The sequence below is a fragment of the Thamnophis sirtalis genome, unplaced genomic scaffold (genome assembly GCF_051295495.1).
Source record: "Thamnophis sirtalis isolate CommonGarterSnake01/CBP01778 unplaced genomic scaffold, rThaSir2_p1.2 scaffold_4, whole genome shotgun sequence".
NCBI lineage: Eukaryota > Metazoa > Chordata > Lepidosauria > Squamata > Natricidae > Thamnophis > Thamnophis sirtalis.
Genome location: NW_028261384.1, coordinates 32955521 through 32978125, shown reverse-complemented (window position 1 = coordinate 32978125; position 22605 = coordinate 32955521). Strand labels below are relative to the sequence as shown.

General features: G+C 36.7%; 1 protein-coding gene across 1 annotated transcript in view; it reads left to right on the top strand.

Annotated features, from left to right (window-relative positions):
- Positions 1–12931, top strand: part of COL28A1 (collagen type XXVIII alpha 1 chain) — an 89392-nt gene extending 76461 nt beyond the window's left edge. Inside the window, exons 27-35 of the mRNA XM_014054509.2 lie at positions 1142–1210; positions 3179–3259; positions 3437–3472; positions 4140–4176; positions 5205–5759; positions 6655–6833; positions 6973–7153; positions 11693–11867; positions 12071–12931. Coding sequence (XP_013909984.2) covers positions 1142–1210; positions 3179–3259; positions 3437–3472; positions 4140–4176; positions 5205–5759; positions 6655–6833; positions 6973–7153; positions 11693–11865 — 1311 coding nt within the window. The 3' untranslated portion in view covers positions 11866–11867; positions 12071–12931. The remainder of the gene's footprint in view (positions 1–1141; positions 1211–3178; positions 3260–3436; positions 3473–4139; positions 4177–5204; positions 5760–6654; positions 6834–6972; positions 7154–11692; positions 11868–12070) is intronic.
- The last annotated feature ends 9674 nt before the right edge of the window (positions 12932–22605 follow it).

Genomic DNA, 22605 nt, shown 5'->3' with positions numbered 1-22605 from the left:
GCGAGAAACCCACCCCTGGTAGCTGGGTTTGTGTCCTGGAGGAGAAAGACTACATAAAAATTGTCTTCCCTCCCTGGCAATCTCTCTAATAAGGGGAGAATATGTGCAGACCTACAAACTCTGTATAGCTCACAGTATAATAGAACATGTGAGGTATCTTCAACTTCTCCTTTACTACATATACAAACCCTGCTATTGGTGTTCTCTTATACCTGCCCTGGAGGAGTGCTGAAGGAAGAATGTTAAATCTGGCTCTAAAGAAAGCTATTTTTTGGGGGGGGGGGAATCAGGTCAGTTAGATATCTTGCCAATTCCCACACACCCTGTTTGATTCTGTCCCTACTGTGGAGAGGCAACCTATTTAGTTCTTGGAACTCCATGTCCTTCATTCTATTGATTACTACTTGCTTTGCTTGATCAAAGCCTAGAGACATTAAGAATACCGGTGAGAGCCCATAAGAGCCCAACTTGTGATCAATTGCCTTTTTCCAGGGGGAGGGGAAGTTGTCAGTCAACACTAGTGGCGACAGTTCTTCTGGAAAAAAATGCATTTTAAGCCAATGAATGATCATCATCTTCCAGGCTCTTACCTGAATTTGAGGCATGCCTGCCTCAATTCTTAACTGGGCATTTGGAGTTCCTTTGGGTGCAGCTAAGATGGCTCGCAGGAATTTGATTTGTATGGTTTTTAGCAAGTCTTTGTTTGCAAGGATTCCTGTTTGTGCCCCATATAGAATTTGTGCCAATGTTTTGGCCTCAAAAGGTTTTAAGGCAGCAGATACTAACTGACCTCCACCTGTGTAAAAGAAGTGTTTAATTGTGTTTGAGGACCTATTGGCTACTTGCAATGTGTGATCCAGTGTGCCTTCTACGTCCCTTGCAAGTGGAAAACCACCCCAAGGTATCTAAATGTTCTAACCTGTTCCAAACTATGTCCTTCTACTTTCCAGGGGTATTGGCTAGGTCTTCTAGCAATAACTAGAAGCTTGTTTTGCCTGCAGTAGCCGAGTGCTGCGCTAATTGTTCTCTTCAGTCCTATGGGGACTAAAAAGCAAAGATTTCTTTAGTCTGCTTAATTTTATGGTACAAAATATATTTTTGCAAAGATAAATTTGGAATTAATATTATGTATTATTTTCAGGGAGAGCAAGGAATTCAAGGTTCATCAGGACCAAAGGGCTCCATAGGAATTGGACTACCTGGTCCAAAGGTAAGAGATTTTCTCTTTAGCAATCAATTAGATTAAATATTCATGAATACTTTATTTAGGAATATCTTTATAATAACCGATGGCACTTTTTTCAATTAGCTTTCTGAATCAGATTGTTTGTAGGAAAGTTTTGTTTTATTTATTTTCCTACAGTTTTTTGTTTTAAAAGGGAAAGTATGGACATGTAGTTTCTGACATATAACCATTTACTGATCGTTCAAAGTTACACTATTGAAAGTATAGCTCACAACCAATTTTACCTTTACAACTAGCACAGTTTCCCCACAGTCATGTAATCAAAATTTGATGGCTTGACACCTGGCATGTGTTTACTATGGTTGCAATGCCCTAGGGGTCATGTGACCCTCATTTACAACCTTTCCAGTTAGCTTCCAGCAAACAAAGTCAATGATCAAAGTGAGATTCATTTAAAGACCCCATGATTCACTTAACAACTGGTGTGATTTTTTTTAACATAGCAAAAAAGGTCATAAAAATGGGTGCAAGTTACCTAACAACCACCTTGCTTAGCAATGGAAACTCTCATCTCAATTGTGGATATAAGTTGAGGACTACCTCTATACAAATCAGAATTTTTTGCTCAGTTTTTATTTAGGATGAATTCTAAAAACGAATGAGCAATTTTGACCCCTACGTTAAACTTTGGAAACAATGGGCCATGATTACAATGGGCAATTTTTTTGTGTTTCTTGAAAAAATATCAAGACATCTGCAGCAGAAGAATAAAGTGATTGTTATACTTTTATCATAACATTCTTTCATGTAAGCATGTAATGATATACGGTGACCAGTTTATTTATTTGCTTGGACTTACATGTTTCTGATTCCCATGGGCTCTGAATGGCTTATAAATTGCCAAAGTTAGCATTAGAATCATTGCATCACTTCTGTTAACCTCTATTGGCAATACTATCTCTAGCTTAGGCTAAACAATTGCTTCTCTAGACGTTTTCCTGAAGAACCAGGTTATTCATTTTTTCAGGTTTTCTTTCTTGCATATTATTAAAGATGAAACAGACTCAGAAAAACAAAGAAAGTATTCCAAAAGTTCTTCAAATTCAGAAGGAGTTCAAGCTTAGGAAAATATAGTAAAGGATGCCAATGGGCAATTGGTACCTGATTCAAAGAAAAGCAGGTGATCATGCGTTCAAGTGTCATCATAGCCATGAAAGCCAGCTGGGTAACTCTCTCTTAGCCCAATCCACCCATAGAGTGGTTGTTGTGGGGAAAGTAGGAGGAGAACGGAGTGTTGGATATATTTACCACCTTGAGTTATTTGTAAAAACAATAAAAGCAGAATAAAAACAAATAAACAAATAAAATTATGTACAATAAAGATGTCAATGTCCAAGATACATTATACTATATTCCTTATTTACAATATATACTTTAGTATTAAAAAAGGAAGTTAGACCAGCATACTAATCATTACTAAGTTGAAGGCTACAGGAATTGATGGAATATCTGCAGAAGTACTGCAATCAACAGAAGAATCAATAAAGGTTCCAATCAGACTGTGCTAGCAAATCTGGAGAATGACCCACTAGGCATCAGATTGGAAAAGATCCATTTACATACCAGTATCACACAAAGGCAACAGTCAAACAGTAATGAAAGTCAAGGAGCATAGTGAAAAAAATACTGTGTTGTGATTCAACCTACAAAGATTACTTATTAATGAATAATTAATAGGGTTTAAAGAAAAAAAGCTAAATATCAATTGTACTTTAAAGCAGTGATTGTGCAGAAAGATGCTAGGGTAAATTACTTATTTCTACCCTATTTCTTTTATATAAAGTTCTTTTATTCTAACCATATTTGATTTGCATAACAATATCATTATTCATCAAAATAATAACTTGCATTGATTATTAAGATATTAAGATGCTTCATGCATGTCTTCATGTCATTCATTCATGTAAGTAAAAGAATGTTCTGTCTTTTTAGGGTGACTATGGAGAGAAGGGAGAGCAGGGAAAGAGAGGCAATAAAGGAGAAATTGGAGAGCCTGGCCCTCAAGGACCAAGGGTAAAACTTAAATATTTCACAGTGGATTAGTCATATGAAGAGTATCTATTGAAACCAAAAGAAGTATAATACACCTGATTTACTCTGGAGCCAACCCTTATTTATATTACACAACACAAACTACTGATATATGTTGCAGGAGACTATGAAATAATGTGCCATTGTTTTATATTTTAGGGATTTTCAGGACAAAAGGGTGAACCTGGTCTTACTGTAAGTACGTCTATCATTTGTTGGCATCAAAATATTATTAATTATTAAAAACCACAATTAGCCCAGTTTAGGTATTTCAACTGAATATGTATAAAATTAGAATGTGTACAATCAGCCCCTTCTGCTATTTCAACTTAATTTCTGAAAAATAAGTCTTAATAATAATCTCTTTTAGGTATTATGCCAGCAGATACAAATAATATTTCATTCACAATTGAGAATGCACACAAAATGTGTGCATTCTGAGCAATGCTAAATTGGAATTCACCAGTATTTCTAATTTATTTGTATAAATAAAATTGTAGAATTAAAGCCATGTTTAGAGATAATATATATTTATTGTTTCCATGTATACAATAGCCCAGTTAGCTGCTCCCTTGTTAACAAACTTCCATGTAGTGGCAGTATACATTTATGGTAAATCAATCAATAAAGAGTAGTTATATTTTAAGTTTACCAAGAGAGACTTATGTTAGCCTTATTGATTCAGGAACTATCTGGGTCGTTTGCTGGTTGGGGTATTCAAAGAACATATTTTTGTACCTGTCTCCTCAGTGATTCAATTAAACATACAGTAAAACTAATGCTTACTGAAAACTACTTTTTAAAAAACACCTGTGGCACTTCTAATTCTGAAAGACCAAACTAAAGTCTTGCTCTCTTTCAGAAAGAAGAAATAATCAAACTCATTATGGAGATATGTGGTAAGATCTACTTAAGGAAAGAAATCTTTTTACTGTACAAATCACTTTTGCTTAAGGAATTCAAAGTAAATCTTATCAGTATATATTGCACTTAAATTTGTTGAGTGAAAGTAAAATGGAAACAAAAGTTTGAACAAACTTTATATTGGGATTTATGCTGACAAACTATGGAGTATATAGTAGGTACTTTGATGCTCTCATAAAATGGTTGCCATAGTTGGTATAGCAAATTCCAAAACCCACTCTAGCTTCTAAGGCCTATCATCCCAGGTTACCTCTGTTTTTTCTGGCCATATAAGGAATATTTGGGTGTTAAAGAGTACTATACAAGAGGAAAAGAATTGTAGTAGTGTTGTTATAAATAAGAATGGATATGTTTACTTGATTTAAAAGTTGCACAATTATATTAATTTTTGATATAATAACTACTTGCATATCATCAGTGAAATAAGTATTGGAGATTGTAATTAAGTGTAAAATTTGTGCATGTTAATTTACGTGACTTTTTTCAAATTTGGAAATTATCGTTGTAATGCAAAGCGAATCTTAAAATGCGTGAGCTCCATTTGCATGAGCTGCAGGCACATATGCCCACCATTCTTGCAAGTGGAGCTGCACACCCATGCATGCCCACTCTCATGCGTAACCATCCCCTCTCCTGCCTACAACGCCGAAAAAGTTGAGAAATTCTGCTATTAGGGACCATGAAATGTTATATAAGTCTATGTGCTATTCCTAATGCTATTTATCAAATCAAATCTGAATCCGATTTACTGCCTTGATATAGAGACTGAAAAATACATGCACATATGACTGAGCTTTTTTTCTATTTTTCAAGTACACATTAGAGGGGAAATAGGCAGATTTTATCTCTTAGTTTGTTTATAAGATTTGACTGCTCATTTTAAACATAACTCTGGGTAACTGATATGACAAATGCATCATGTTATTTTAAGTTTATTAGTTCTTGGAAAATCATACACATAACACATTGCTTACCCTCTTATTCTATCTACCACTCATTTCAGGCTGTGGTGTTAAGTGCAAAGAAAATCCTTTAGAGCTTGTATTTGTGATTGACAGTTCCGAAAGTGTTGGACCTGAAAACTTTGAAAGAATTAAGCGGTTTGTAAAAACTATGATTGATGCTATCACAGTCAACCAAGCCACAACTCGCATTGGCATCATCAATTTTAGCCTCAAAGTGGAGGTGGTGTCCACACTGCAGCAATTTCCTACCAAAGACAGTCTGAAAAACGCTGTTGATACAATGCAATATTATGGGGAAGGCACATACACTGCTACTGCTATCAGCAAAGCCATTGATGTATTTCAGATGGCTCGACAAGGAGTTAGAAAAGTGGCAGTGGTAATAACAGATGGACAGGCAGATCAACGTGACCCACATAAACTGGAAGTAGTGGTGAGAGATGCCCATGCTCTCAAAATAGAAATATTTGTAATTGGGGTGGTACAGAAGACTGATCCCAACTTTGAAAATTTTCGAAAAGAAATGGACCTAATTGCTACTGATCCAGACAGTGATCATGTCTACCAGATCGATGACTTCATGACTTTGCAAGGTAAGAGTAACCTTACCCTGATAACCTTACCAAGGTAAGACTTTGCAAGGTAAGCTGCCTTTACTTGAACATATGATATTCACATGGCTAAACTGTGAATGCATCACACCATTAAATATCTGATGACAAGAAATATTTATGAACCTACAATATTAATTGTCAGCTATCCTAGGTAAACCTGTCACAAAACAAGACTACATGAGCTAAATCCACTTTGTTGTAAGGTGACACTGACAGAATCTTGAAGATTTGAGAATAGAAAACTTCCTGTAATTGCCTTTAACTGCTAGATCCACTAAAGTCCTTCTTTCTCTGTGACCATTAAGACATTGGGGCTCCTTCCTCTCTTGTATGACTGTTTCCTTCCCCACTTTCCACAAGATAATTACCATATTCCATTGCAATCATTAGTTGAAAGATACAAACTTATAAAAATAAAGTAATTGTTGCATGAGAAAATAATGCAACAATCACACCAGTAGCAGGCGGTGGAGTCTTTTGAGTATGATTTGATTATGAAAATTCATTCAGTGACACATCTCTTTGATACTTTTGGATACTGTTAAAGCACCTAAGTTCTTTAAACTTTAGAGCAAGAGTCATATTGAATGATGAAATTGTATGTATGTGTATGTATGTATGTATGTATGTATGTATGTATGTATGTATAGATAGATAGACAGACAGACAGACAGACAGACAGACAGACAGACAGACAGACCACATCTAATTTCAAGTAATTCCTATTTATATCTATCTATATCTATCATTTCTGTCCATCCATCCATCTATCTATTATCTATCTGGGTAAAATATATATCACATATAATTTCAAGTAATTCCTATCTATATGCAATTCCATTGTATAATGCTGTTTTATTTTTCATATGTTTAGCTCTTGAGGATAAGATTTTCAAACAAATTTGTGAAAATGATTTGAGTTCCTATATCACCGAAGTGCTCAGTTCAGCTCTTTCTCCAAGATTTGAAACCAGCGAACATGGCACTCAGTTAGCCAAAATTGATATTCCTGGATCATATGCCCCTCCCCTTCACCCAGAGACTAGTGATTCTGTAAGTATTACTAAAAAGGACATTTGTACAGGAAAGACAAAAAATTAATGATAGAATTCATGCTTTCTGCAAGACCACAGTCTTTGAATTAAGCATTGTTAAATTTTGTTACTGATCTTTTTCTTTTTTGTAAATATAGTTTTCAAAGAAACCCAGTGAGAAAGAAGCATTATATTTGGATCGGTATCATAATGTTACCCCAACCACTTATAAGCATATTCCTGAACATAATAGACGCCCAGTCACTCCTCATCCGGATTTAGCAGTTGTGCCTACACCAGCTGTTGTTCTGCTTCCTACAGTAATACATGTTATGAAAGGTATGGAAGTGTTCTAAAACTGAAGAGATAAAATGGATAAGCAGATTTAGTAGGACATTTTCTTTGTTCTCAGATGAATCTCATGATAATTTATAGTATTAAAAAACCAAAAAGACAAATTCACAATTGCTTTGCTTCAATTTTTTATTTTCTTTCTTGCCTCTACATTAAAAGTCAAGGCAATCAGGAAGCCAGAGGCTAAGATGCCAGTAGATGGCATTAGGACTCATCACTAGTCCCTGTTCCTTATGAGTCAGAACTTGTACTGGAGTGCCATCCTGCTAGCCAATGAATTGTATTATAATCTCATGGAGACACTTAATAGGAGGCAGAGGATCAGCTAGCACTGGAATATTTCTATATGCCAACCAAGCTTTATATACAGTGGCTCACATTATAAACTCACATGCTTAGCATACCTAAGTTGCAAACTGTCTTTCAAACTTCAGTCTTTACTTGATTGTGTTGATGAACACTTTCATGTCTTGTAAACTTTAGGACAAATGTTATTCCTAACTCTAACCCTTGGATTGGGTAGAGACAGTTTGGGTTGAGGGCTTATAAATATCTTGTATTTATGACCAGACTGCCTATCACCAAAGTGACAGAGTCTGATTTATTTGATCTGACAAACTCCTGAAGCTACACAATGTTTTCATGAACTGCTGAAACATTTTAAACGAACAGTACGTTTTTAGAGGTTTTTCCTCCTGACTTTCAATGTTATTCTTACCTTTTATATGAAATCAACTCATTAAAATGCAATAGGGAGTTAAATCTAAGGTTCTTCAATTTATTGGTGCTTCCTTTCCCTTCCATCTCTCATATTTTATCCAGAAAACACCAATAGTAGCAATAGTACATCAGAATTAGATTAAGATCATCAATGAAAAGGAAAAAAAGCGGAATTTATTCTTATAGATCTCAAGAATTTCAACAGACTGAAAAGACTGGAGAGCCAGTTTGGTTTAGTAGTTAAGGTAGTATTGGAAGTCCTCAACTTATAACCATTTGTTTAATGATGGCACTGAAAAAAGTGATTTATAATCAATTTTTCATACTTACAACTGTTACATCATTCCTCTGATCATGTGATCAACGTTCGACCGCTTGGCAACTGACATGTATTTAAAACAGTTGCAGTGTCGTGTCCCAAGAACATGTGATTATCTTTTATGACCTTCTGACAAGCAAAGTTAATGCGGAAGTCAGATTCACTTAACAACCAGGTTATATCTTACCAATAGAGGCAAAAAGATCATAACATGGGGCAAAACCTTAGCAATAAACATTTTGGATTCAATTGTGGTTATAAATGAAGGACAAAGCTAGGAGTGTTTAGAAAGTTGGAGGCTGTATGTTTTAGTATGAATTTAGCCATGAAAGCCAGTTGGGTGGCCTTGATCCAGTCATTCTTTCTCAACTCTATTTTCCTCACAGGATTGTTGTTGTGGGGAAACAAGAAGGAAGTAATGTGTTAGATATGTTCACCTCCATGAGTTAACTAAAAATAATAAACGCAGAATATAGTTTAGTTTGTTTAATTTAGTTTAATTTTATTTATAGGCCGCCCAATCCCGGAGGACTCCGGGCAGCTTACAGAGAGGGGAAAGAAAGGAAAATAAAAAAATAAAAATAAAATAGACAAGTTAAAAAAAAACAAAACAAAGATACATTCATTTCAGTCGGGGCTGGACCTCTATGATGAAGTCAACAGCCCCAGGCCTGCCGGAATAGCCAGGTCTTGACAGCTTTTCTGAAGGCCATAAGAGTGGGTGAGGTCCGGATTTCTGAGGGTAGTTCGTTCCAAAGGGTTGGGGCAGCCACAGAGAAGGCCCTCCTCCGGGGAGCTGCCAGCCGACATTGTCTGGCTGATGGCATCTGAAGGAGGCCCACCCTGTGGGATCTTACCGGCCACTGGGAGGAGTGTGTCAGTAGACAGTCTCGCAGGTATGCTGGTCCTAAGCCATGCAGGGCTTTAAAGATAATAACCAACACCTTGAATTGCGTCCGGAGACTAATAGGTAGCCAGTGCAGCTCACGGAGGATAGGTGTGACATGGGTGTATCTAGGTACACCCAATATCACTCGCGTGGCTGCATTCTGGACTAGTTTCAGTCTCTGAATGCTTTTCAAGGGTAGCCCCATGTAGAGCGCGTTGCAGTAATCCAGCCTTGAGATGACTAGGGCATGAGTGACAGTCTGGAGTGCCTCCCGATCCAAGTAGGGCCACAATTGATATCTATATGAAACCACTGGGCGAGATCATTCAACAGCACGGGGTTAAGTATCGTCAGTATGCTGATGATATACAATTATATCTCTCTGCCCCATGCCAGCTCAGTGTAGTGGCGGATGTGATGTGCCGGTGCCTGGAGGCTATTAGGATCTGGATGGGGGTAAACAAACTCATGCTCAATCCCCTCAAGACGGAGCAAACCTGGGCAAAGGCTCCCCTGGTCACAGCCAACAGATGGTGTTCCAGTGTCAGGTGTGAATCCAGGAGGACCCCCAAATTGCATGCCCGCTCTGAGGGGTGTAAATTTTCATCCCCCAGGATCAAGGATGGACTATCTGGACTGTCTTTCGGGGGGAACATCCATAGCCACTCGGTCTTGTTGGGATTGAGCATGAGTTTGTTTACCCCTATCCAGATCCTAATAGCCTCCAGGCACTGGCACATCACATCCACCGCTACACTGAGCTGGCACAGGGCAGAGAGATATAATTGTATATCATCAGCATACTGATGATACTTAACCCCGTGCTGTTGAATGATCTCGCCCAGTGGTTTCATATAGATATTAAATAGGAGGGGGGACAAGACTGAACCCTGCAGCATCCCATACTTAAGGGGCCTAGAGGTCGACCTCTGTTGCCCAACCAACACCGTCTGCGACCTGTCAGAGAGGAAAGAGGAGAACCACCGTAGAACGGTGCCTCCCACTCCCGCCTCCTCTAACTGTCACAGAAGGATACCATGGTCAATGGTATCAAAAGCTGCTGAGAGGTCAAGAAGCACCAGGATAGAGGAATGTCCTCTATCCTTGGCCCGCCAGAGATCATCGGTCAGTGCGACCAAAGCGGTTTCTATGCTGTAACCAGGCCTGAAGCCAGACAAGCTAGACTGATAGGGGTCTAGATAATCTGCTTCATTCAAGGTCCATCGGAGTTGAAGCGCCACCACCTTCTCAACAACCTTTCCCAGAAAGGGAAGGTTGGCGACAGGACGATAGTTCTTAAGAATAGCTGGGTCCAGAGAAGGCTTCTTAAGGAGGGGCCTTACCACCGCTTCCTTAAGTGGCTGTGGGAAAGACCCCTCCTGTAAAGATGCGTTCGTAATCATCTGGAGCCAGCCTCGTGTTACCTCCCTGCTGGTCGAGACCAGCCAGGAGGGGCACGGGTCCAATAAACAGGTGGAGGCACTCATCGCTCCCATGGCCTTGTCCACTTCCTCAGGGGTGACAAACTCGAACTCATCCCAGCAAATCTGACTAAGACCCTCCCTCGGCATCTCAGCTGGTGCTGCCCAAGTAGAATCCAGGTCCGCCCAAATCTGAGTGATTTTATCCGACAGAAACTGAACAAACTCCTCAGCTCTTCCCTGCAGGGGCTTCCCCGCCTCCACACTTTTTAGGAGGCAGCGGGTCACCCTGAAAAGGGCAGCTGGGTGGGATTCCGCAGATGCAATAAGAGCGGAAAAACATGTACATTTTGCTGCCCATATCACCACTAAATAAATCCTAATAAAGGCTCTTAATAGTGTTCGGTCAGATTCGGAGTTACTGGCCCTCCAGCGTCGCTCTAGGCATCTCTTTTGACGCTTCATCTCCCAGAGTTCCTTGGTGAAGCAAGGTGCCCTCCTGGATCCATTGCCGCGGAGAGGCCACAAAGGCGCAATCCGATCCAGAGCCTCAGCCGCTGCAACATTCCAGGCCGCGACTAAGGCCTCTGTCGGGTTGTGGGCAAAGGAGTCAGGTATATAAATAAATAAAAGGAAAATCAACTAATTATAAAGAAAATCTTAATGTTTAAGTAACATAGGCTTATTCAATTTTTATTTATTTATTAAATTTCTATGCTTCCCACTTCTCCTGTAAGTTCACTCTGGGCAGCTTGTTCTAAGTTACATGTCTTCTTAAACAAAAGTGCAATTGACTAAAGGGATTTCTGTTTATAACAATTTTAAAATGTACTTCATTGGAATATGGCCAGAAATTTGGAAGGTGAATCCATTGGTGAATTCATTGTTATTATTAACCCTTGAACTTTCCAAGCATTACAAAGAAGGATTGTATCTGCCAGTCAATCGGCATTATGTACAGTTAGTACTACTGTAATCTTGCAGAACCAGAAAAGACAGAGAAAGCTAGAGGGTGTCATGAAAGCTGAAAATAATTCAATTTTAACTCTTGCTTACATTTAACAGTAAAAATACAGGCAGTGATAATGATGTGTAGTAATAAAGTTGTATAGATAATACATTTCAGCCTCTATAGAAGTACAGCAAAACAATATATATGTATACATTGTTTTCAGAAACAAGGTGTTTAGAACCAATGAAAACTGGAAGCTGCCGAAACTATCAAGTAAAATGGTTTTATGCCAAAGATACAAATTCTTGTGCCCGGTTTTGGTATGGAGGTTGTGAAGGCAACCAGAATAGATTTGAAACTGAACAAGAGTGCCAAGCAATTTGTGTTCAAGGATAAAGGTAAGTAATATATCTTGAATAAGATATTTGGATTTATAGATTTTATTTAATTTAGAATAGCCATGCAAAGATTTTCCTTGAACAAACATATCAGTTAATTAAGGTTGCCCTAATTTAAACTGTATACTGTCCTCTAAAAAATCTGTACATATAAATTTGCTGATTTTTAAGAGTTAACATTAAAATGTATTTCTCTCTTGCAGAAATCTCAAATGAAGCCAAAGGTTGCATAATCATACTAAAAGAAGTTCAAATACTGTATTAATAGTACTTCTACAATATATTTGGTGCTTTTATGAAACATTGATCTTTATAGTATTATAAAGTATAATGTGTTATAATGATATGATATGATATGGTATAGATTATAGGGTAATATAATATTGTATCTTTATGGATGATAGTTTTACTTGATACAAAGCAGTTTACACATTTATGCTTATTGATCCATGTTTCAGGAGCAATTTTTAAGAAGCTAGATATCAAAGATTGGAATAATTAGTCTTCATAGAACATGATTTTATTATTTTGAAATGAAAATATTGTGTACCACACAATCCACAGAATAGAATGTGAATTCTACATCATCATCAGAAACTGCAACAACAACAAATAGAAAACTGTATCATAATTGGGAATCTCTCCCTATAGAAACAGCTCTAACTCTTTTCCTATATCAAATCATATGTAATCTTGCAGCTAAGGATAATGAAAATCTGGTTATTTGTTATTTCCCCTTTAGTAATCTTTCTTCAGTGCCAAGATCCAGCTATACCTGTAGCAACAAGCCACAGAGAATGATTAACAGCTATCTATAAGTGTCCTGTTTATATCAAGACACCATCCTGCCAATTCCATAATACATTTTAGGACCATTACTCTTGTTTCTCAGGGGTCTTAAACAAAAGAGGAAAATAAATTCCTAGTAAATGTCAAAATCAATTATAGAAAAATAGGAGAAAGATGTATAAGTATATTTTTTCATTCTGTATTTTCTTTTTAAACCTTACCTCTGCACCAAAAGTACTGTATATGCTAAAACTGATAAGTGATAATTAAATGTACCACATGAACAAGTTGTTGATGCTAAGTCATGTTAACTCCTTGCGATCCAATGAACAGATCCTGTCCTCCACTGTTTCCTAAAATTTGCCCAAATTCATGTTCATTGGGCCATTGTCTAACCATCTCATCCTCTGCTGTCCCCTTCTTCTATTGCTTTCAATCTTTCTCAATATCAGGTTCTTTTCCAATGAGCTCTTTCTTTTCATTTAGTGGTCAAATAATTTGAGCCTCAGCCTCAGTTCTGCTCCTTCCAAAGAACAGTCAAAGTTGATTTTCTTTAGGATTAATTAATTTGATCTTCTAAAGAAACTCTCAAGAGTTTTCTCCACCACTATCATTTAAAAGTGTCAGTTGTTCAGCACTCAGCCTTCCTACGTCCATCACTCTCAACCATACAGTACAACTGGGAAAAGTGTAACTTTGACTAAACACATTAACAAGAAGGTTGTTTTATTTGAAAATATGATAATTTTCCCCATCAACTTAAATAAATTCAGCTAAAATATATAAGTGATGAAATTAGCAATGAATAGGACCATAGAGCATATATTGACTAGCAAAAACTTGCCATGATTTCAGATAGAACATTGTTGGCTACCTGTGAAAAAGGAGTGAAACAAGGACACACTACAAAGGTACCAAGAAAATGAAGGATTTCTATATTGTATATGTCTTCATCCCTACACATAGGAACAGGTGAATAAATTGTGGTTCCTCAGGGATATTACAAAGCCATATTGAGTTATTTCATGAGACTCTGTGGGCCAGAAACATGGATAGAAATAGGATCATTTATAGGATCTTATCAGATCCCACATATATTCTATTGGCCAGGGATCTATGGAAAGGTGACCCAGTTTTGCAAAACATGGCTGGTAAAGCAAAAAAGGCAACAAGACAAAGTCCCTATGGAAAAGGTACCTTTAGTCCTCATCCTTTTCGAAAAGTTACCATGGTATTTAAGGGCTTTACCATGGACAAGTAAATATATTCTGGAGGTCTGTGATTATGTCAACTGGTACCCAGAAGCAATTACATTAAGAAATATGACTGGTAAACATATAGTGGAGGAGCTCTTCATTATTTACAATACCACAGGAGATTTTTACAGATCAGGACACAAATTTTCAATCAGGCAGACCTGGGAATAAAAGGGTGCATACTAGTCCTTGGTACACACAGGCAAATGGTCTTACGAAACAGCTGAATTTAGGAATGGGCTAAAGAATATGCTAAAATACAGGGCAGGACCCAAAGCATTGGAACACATGGCTGCCATTTCTGTAGGGAGGTTCCATAGGCATTCAGAGGATTCCGTCCTTTTGAATTATTATATGGGAGACAGCCTTGTGATGTGTTAGATTTAAAGAAGGGTAGACTGGAAATCTAGAAGGTCCTAAAAACCTAAATACATCTTGACACAAAGGAATAAGTTGAAGGCCCTAGAATACAGAAACATTTAGCAACTACCAGGAAAAGCCAGACACAATTTGATCAGGGGTTAAAGACTAAAACATTTGATATATGGGACCAAGTTCAATTATTGATGCCATGTAAGAAAGTAAACTTCAGGCACAGTGGCAGTGTCCCTATCCAATAAAGAGAAGAACTGGTCCAAACTGTAAAGCCAAAAAAGAAAATATACCAAGTGAACCTCCTTCAGAAATGGCATAGTAGAGCTGATCCTGGGATGACCCTGTTGGTATTGAAAGAAAATAATCTAAACTGAGTGGATTAAGGTTGGAATAAGGTGACCAGATGTCCCGATTTCAGCGGGACAATCACGCTTTAAAACAATTTGTCCCGTGTCCCGGGCTGTTTTTAAAAAGTCCCAATTTTCTGGCTTCATGTTGAAAGCCCAGTGGATTTGCTTAAGAAATCCTAACAGGGGCAAGACAAAAGAACCCTATCTAATCCCTCTCTCTGTCTCAGTACTTTCATTGAAGATATTAAAACGTTAAAGCAACAAAACAGACCCCCCCCGCCCCTTTTACCTCATTTTATAAGAAAAAATGACCAAGTACCATAGAGCTCCAGGAAACACTTGGCTAGAGAGGTTGCGAGTGTTACTTCCTGGATTTTCCGGAGGGGAGGGACACGGAGGTTGGAGGTCTGCTCATGTGCGAAAAATGTTGGCAAAGTTTCTTTGAAAAATATTTCCCTGACTAATTTCACCATTTCAATTTGCTCAGTTCTTTGTATTAACATCTACATCATTCTGGGTTTACTTGGAGTGCAAACCTGCTGGTAAGTGAGCTGGTTTTTTTTCTTTTATTTTTTTAATGTATTTTAAAATAATATTTTATTTATTGTGCATAGGATTTTTTAAAATTCTGTGTGGATTCTTTTTTAAAATTGTCTTAGACTATTTAAAAAAAGATTCTATCCAAAATAAATTGAAGTGAAACCATGTTTAATAATTCTATGCAAAATACTTTGAAATATAGAAAGAATAGTTTGAAATGTTTTACTTCAATTTATTCTGTGTGGATTCTTTTTTTAAATTGTCTTAGGCTATTTAAAAAAAGATTCTATCCAAAATACAAAATACCAGCTGCAGTTATTCACTTAAGAACTGTGGCAAGAAGGGTGGTATAATGGGCTTAGTGACCAAAGTTACAATGGCATTGAAAAAAGTGACCAATGACCATTTTTACACTTAGCAACCATTTTCACACTTAGCGACCATTGCAGCATCCTCATGGTCACGCGATCAAAAATTTAATGTTTGGCAACAGTTTCTTATTTATGATGGTTTCAGTGTCCTGGGGTCATGTAATCACCTTTTGACAAAGTCAAATGGGGAAACCAGATTCACTTATATTACTAACTTATCAGCTGCAGTTATTCACTTAAGAACTGTAGCCAGAAAGGTGGTATAGTGACCAAAGTTACAATGGCATTGAAAAAAGTGACTGATGACCATTTTTCACACTTAGCGACCATTTCCACACTTAGCAACCATTGCAGCATCCTCATTGTCACGTGATCAAAATTTTGATGTTTGACAACAGATTCGTATTTATGATTATTTCAGTGTTCTGGGGTCATATAATCACCTTTTGACAAAGTCAAATGGGGAAACCAGCTTCACTTATGTTACTAACTTATCAGCTGCAGTTATTCACTTAAGAACTGTGGCAAGAAAGGTGGTATAGTGACCAAAGTTACAATGGCATTGAAAAAAGTGACTGATGACCATTTTCACACTTAGCGACCATTGCAGCATCCTCATGGTCACGTGATCAAATTTTTGATGTTTGGCAACAGTTACAATTTATATTTGTAAATTGTAGTTATGTTGAAATTAAAAAAAATTACAATAATATTTTTGCGTTGTATGAAAATTTTTGTTGCTCTGTATAAAATTTTTAATCAACCCCCCCCCCCTCCGGTCAAAGGTGTCCCTCTTTACCAATCTGAAAATCTGGTCACCTTAGGTTGGAAGGTACTACAGCAACCATCCCAAGGAACTATGGATATAAATTTCAATCTAAGAGAGAACCAAAAGAATGAGTTAAGAAGAATGTTGAAAATTATAAATGCATGGTTACTGGACAGTAAGGTAAAACTATTTTGTAGGATTACTGGATAGGCACGGGGAAAACCTGAGCTGTCTAACAGTGCTCTAGAGGATCCTGAATAGTTGAAAGGGGATCTACAAAAAGAGATAAAAAAAATTCTCCAGATGAACATAATAGAATCATCTGTCAGTGAATAGTGTTCGCTCTTTCTCTTGGTGCCAAAGGCGAATGGCAACATAAGGTTTTAGATAGATGTCTGGCAGAGTGGTGAAATTTGTTAGCTACAGTGCACAGGGTGGCTGAGCAATACACCTTTTTTAGATAATATCCTTCTTTACAGTAAGACCTGGGGAGATCATGAGAACCATCATTCCATTGGAATGTCTAAGGGAAACTGGACTTAACCTGAACCAAAAAAAGTGCTAGCTGGCTTCCAAGAAATCCAATATCTGAAGTTTGTGGTAGAAAAGGGATAAATCAAACTTGAACTGGGGGAGATGAAAACCCTGAGACAAGCAGAAACTTGCAAAACAAAGCTGTAATATGCTTTACCTGACCTTGGCACGATATTACAAAAGGTTTATCTGCATTTATCCACCATTGCTCAACCCCTAATGGAGATAACTAGGAAAATTTACAATTTAAGGTGGCACAACAATGGCAGAAGACAATTGAAAGGTTAAAAGATGCTCGATGTAGAAAACCGATGCTGAGGTGACTGGATTTTATGCAATCATTTGTTATACAAATATATACATCTGTTAGTTCAGACGCAGTATTGACACAAAATAATGAAGGGACGGGACTTCCCCCCTCAATTTATTTATCAAAGAAACTTCTCCCACAAGAACACAATTATAAAACAATGAAGAAAGAGGTGTATATATTGAAATGGGTGATCAATGCCCTGCATGTGTATTTCTGGAGTTGGGAATTCATAGTGATCAGCAATCATCAACTACTCACATGGTTATAGAAGATAAGAAACATAAATGTTATATATTCTGGTGAGAGGGAAGTTTCCTGAAGTCGAGCTCTTGTATTAGTCTGAAAGGTTGGAAGTTTAAACCTCTGGTCCTAGTTAATGACCAAGATTAGATTTTGCAACAATATCTTGGAGCACATACTGTAATTTGAGTAATAAATTTATGACTGCAAGGGGGGGAGAGACATTTCTGAAGCCTTTTAAGGATTTCCTGGTTCACACCCTCCTTCAAGCCATCACTTGATCCCACCTGCCTGGACAACTTTCATTGTTTCCCATCTTCTCTTTTTAGGAGTTGCCTGGAAGCTCCTGAGGAAATTGATTATCTGGGCTCCTTTCAGTCAGGATGTGTTTATGGCACAGAGACAGAATTGATCATATTTGTAGATGATCTCTGGTGAGACCAGGATAAGGCTAGTGCAATCATCCTCACTTTTCTTGATTTCTCAGAGTCCTTTAATACCATCAACCATGCCATCCTTTTGGGTTGGACATGAGGCTGGGGGAACAGTTTTATGCTGATTTGACACCTTTCTCAAAGGTCATACCAAGTTGGTATTAATAGGGATGGCTTCTCTTTTAGGGCATGCTTCAGGGCTCCATACTCTCTACACTCCTTTTTAAACATCTACATGAAGCCACTAGATGAAATCATCCATCACCATGGGTTGTGCCATCATCAGTATTCTGATGATACTCAACTCTATATCTCCAACTCAGGTGACTCAAGTGATGGTGTTGCTGCCCGAGGTTATGTCTGGATGGGGAATAATAGACTTTGGCTGAACCCTGGAAAGACTCAATGGCTTTAGTTGCATGGAGCTCCAAGATCTGAGACTTTAACATTGTTAGTTGTGGTTGGGATACCACTATGCCAGCAGATCTGGTCTGCAACTTGGTGGTTTTCCTGGACTTGCAAATCCTGCTCCAAGAGCAGATAGCAGTTGCAGCTAGGAGAGCCTTTGCCACATCTGTTTTGCCACTGGCTGCTTGTTTGCTTCTGGATACAAATCAAGGTGTTAGTTATCACTCTTTTAAGTCCTTCATGGCATGGATTCAGGTTACTTGAAGAATCATCTCATTGAAATGGGATTGGCTTATCCCACTTGTGCCAGCAGAGAATGCATGGTGCAGACCTGCCAGAGAGGCAATTCTGGCTGGCAAAAGGGTCCAGAAGACCCTTCTCTGTCATTACAGAGGAGTGTCACCTTTGAGTTGGTTGATAATAGATCCCACTTCCCCCTCTGCTCATCCTATTTCCTCCCATTTTTAGTTAAAGTTGATAGTTGTATATTTATAAATTTTATTATATACTTGTTTTTGATATTTCTTTCTGTCTTACATAGTAGAAAAAATGTGACTCTGAGTTTCTTCATGATGAAATGGGCAGCAAAAGAATTCAATAGTCATTGGCAAAGAAGAGCAGAGGTAGCCATACAAAGACAGAAGTGTCCCTACAAAGTTAGAATATTTATATAATATAGTATTAGAACATTTTATTTGAGTATTTATACTTTTATTAGGATCCAGAACTCATGTCTCATTTGTTTTAAGATTTGTTGGTTTACCTACTCATCATTGTTCATAAGCCTTGAAGAAAGCCTTCCTTGGAAGTGAGATAAGGTATACAGGTGAAAGACATCTTCTCATTAGATAAATGTGTTTCTGCAAATGTTAGAAGCAAGGAAGAAAGGAAGTTCCTTACATGTAATGATGTGAGGAGGGAGATGGTTCACTGTGTAGGGGGAAGGCAGAGATAAAAAGTACTATTAAGCTATCTTAGACGTTTGTGTTTGATGCCAATCTACAGAATAGGTTTTTGGACACAAACACCACAATCTCTTTTTCTTAAGAAAAGAATAAAATAGCTATAAAATATTATAAAATATCCAATTTGTCAAGTAATTCAGACTCTAATGGCAAGGTCCATTTTAAAGAATAGGTTGATCAGAAAAATACACCCATTGTTCTGATCAACCTAGGTATTGATCTCAAAGGTATTGTTTTAATTTTTCATGCTTAAATAGCCTTGACTTGAATCACTATAGCAGATCTTCCCACAACAGTCCTTTGACCTCCACAAAAACTATTCTATAAAGTGCTCGGAGTAAGTACTACAACTAGAATAGCAGGAATAGGAGGGGACATGAGTTGCTGGATCTAATCATTGTCTATACTACAAGACACTGTAAAAATTAGCAAACAAAATTATTACTAATAAATAAAGCAATGTATTTATTATAAATGAACATCAGAAACTTCACAAATGAGGGTCTGCCAAAAACTTTTGTAGGCTAAAAGTTGCAGTGAAAAGTGATATTAAGGAAAATGGGTGTATGGATTGAGACTGTTTCCTGACAAAAGCTTAAAGAAATGGATTCTTGTTGTCGTCTTTGTCAAAAGCTATTATTTCTCAGTAAATTGTTTTTTGAATAATTAAAAATTAGGGTCCATAAGTGTGTATAAAAGGCCTTAGGGTTAGGGTTAGGAAATTGTAGGGTATTTGTAATATCAGTTATATTTGTAATATAAGAATACTATTCTTATTAAATATCAGGACCATAAAATTAATAGTTGCATATTTATCTCACCAAAGGAGTCACTGAGACTTTATGAAATTTTGGCAATCAATTGTATCTTCTTACTTTTCTTATGACTAGTCTGACTGTGAAATAATGAAATATAGAGCAAAGTGTTTGTATTCTTTGATTAATTCTAGTCTCCAGAAATTCTCCACGTCACATTTATAACATACTAATGACCCAGCGTTGTCTGGGTATTTATTATCTCAATTCTGTATTACGAATGAATTATAAGTGGCAACATAAGTGCAGAATGGGCTGTCCTCCCCCCTTCCATTAATGTCACCGCAATTCCTGAAGAGGTGATGACAAGAGCAACTTCTGCCTGAGTCCTAATTTTGGCGACAATTAAATTAGTTTAAAATGTTTTCCCTCTGTCCCCAGAAGGATCAAGAAAAATGATACCACTTGTTGAAAATGTCCAGGACAAATGAAATTTCTAATTATGTTTATGTTATTATATAATTACATTTCTAATTCTACAGTAAAAAACATTTTAAGGCACAACAGACTGCATTTTAACAAAACACACATTCTGAGGGACCAGAGAGTAAGTTATCTGTATACGAAGTTTGGTTGAAATTGCACAAAGTGTTCCAGAATTATGCTGGAACACACACACACACACACAAACACACACACACACACACACACACACACACAAACACATTTATGGTTTATGATGTATCATTAAGACATACTGTAAATTAAGGCAACTGGTAAAAAAACAAAACACTATTCTGAGCTAAAAAGAGAGACAGAAGAGTGTAATAGTAAAATCAACACTTTAATAATTTGTAAGCATTGCCTTGCAAAACAATTTATCCAAAAAATGCTATGTAGGACATATCAACAAGTAGAATAAAATACAAACTTATATAATGATGTTAGCAGAATTGTTTAAGTAAAGAATTCTGAGCATCAACACAAAAACAGGAAGATTCAAAATATACACTACAATAAGAAATTGTCTCACAATTCAGTGTTCATACAGTATAATAAAATATATAGTAAATAAGGATAACATACTAAATAAAATATTACAAAGGTAAATATCTATAATATTTCAAGCTCAAAACACTTTTGGAATAGTCAAAAGAACATCCATTACAGCCAGTAAAACTAGAGAAATAGATAAGTGTGTACTTAAAAATTGGACTCTTGCACATTTTACAAAAACATGTATTTAAAATTAGATAATTGCAACAAAAAATGATGTTGGAGATTTTGTCACATGATTTTAAGAATAAAGAGTTCATATATAAACTTGAATATTTTGCAAAACATCAGTTCCCAATTTAGTAAGACAAATAACATGAAGTTAACTTTGAGCGGAGGAAAGAGTGGAAAAGTCAAATCATGCTAAATGCTGAAAGTCCATGGATGAAAAGTATTTATTTCACTTAGAGATTGAATCTGTGTCAGTAAAACAAAGCTTTGTTGAAAAACTACATGCACTTCCTAAAATATTAAAAAAACAACAACCGAGCATATTGAAAAAAGATATAAGGGAACCCATTGGAAACTCAATTTTTAATTAAGCAATGCTCCTCATTTAGATATTGGGGACATTTTCTGAAGCTTTTATTTTAACACCACATTGTGAAATTTGAAAAAATAAATTTTTGTCTATCTTAAGACAAAAAAAATTAAGAACTGACAAATATCGATAGAAAGAAAGTAATGCTATTTACAACACTCATTTGGGCACAATTCCTAACCTAAGGTGGGAGACAGAGAAAGATAGCAAAGATTTGAAAAAAAGCGTAGTTAAATTTGAACTGTTGAAACCAATTACGATGCTCGAGGTTTTGTCAGCTGACTTTATGGGGTAATGTGGGACCTTAAATTACAATACTTCTTATGTCCTCTGAATTTGGATTTCCAGAGGAAGCTTCCTATGTATACTTCATAGGTCCTCTGCAACGTGAATTACAGAGGAACCTCAAAAAGAAAAGAAAAACCTAAAACGCTAAGGGAAGAACTAAAATGTTTTTTATATAAGACAAAAAAAAATTAAAACTGAGATATATTGATAGAAATACAGTAAGATATTTACACCATTCATTCGGGCACCATTCCTAACCTATGCAAGGTGGGAGGAAAAGAAAGATACTAAGGATTTGAAAAGAAGTCTAGTTGAATTTGAACCGTTGAAACCAATTAGAATGCTGGGGTTTTGTCTGCTGTCTTTACGGGGTAACGTGGGACCTTCAATTACAAAATAGATTTTCTTGCCAATCACCAATTTTGGATATATTTAATCAGATAAATTTAAAGGGCCATGTTAGAATGCAAATAATTTGGGAGATTATGATAAAAATAGGAGAAATATACACATGCACACTAGAAAAGAAATTCTACCACAGTTCTTGTAAATAGTGACATATAAAATATTTCAAATTCAAAACACTTTTTGAGTGGTCTAAAGTGTATCCGTTGCATTCAGGAGCAATCTATGATGGTATGTTTGAAGCTGAAAACATTTACCTATCCCTAATACTGAACTGATCGGTGGCTTGAATAGTAGATCAAGGAAGGAAAAAAATTAATTGTCAAAAGTTTTAACGAAAATGCTAATG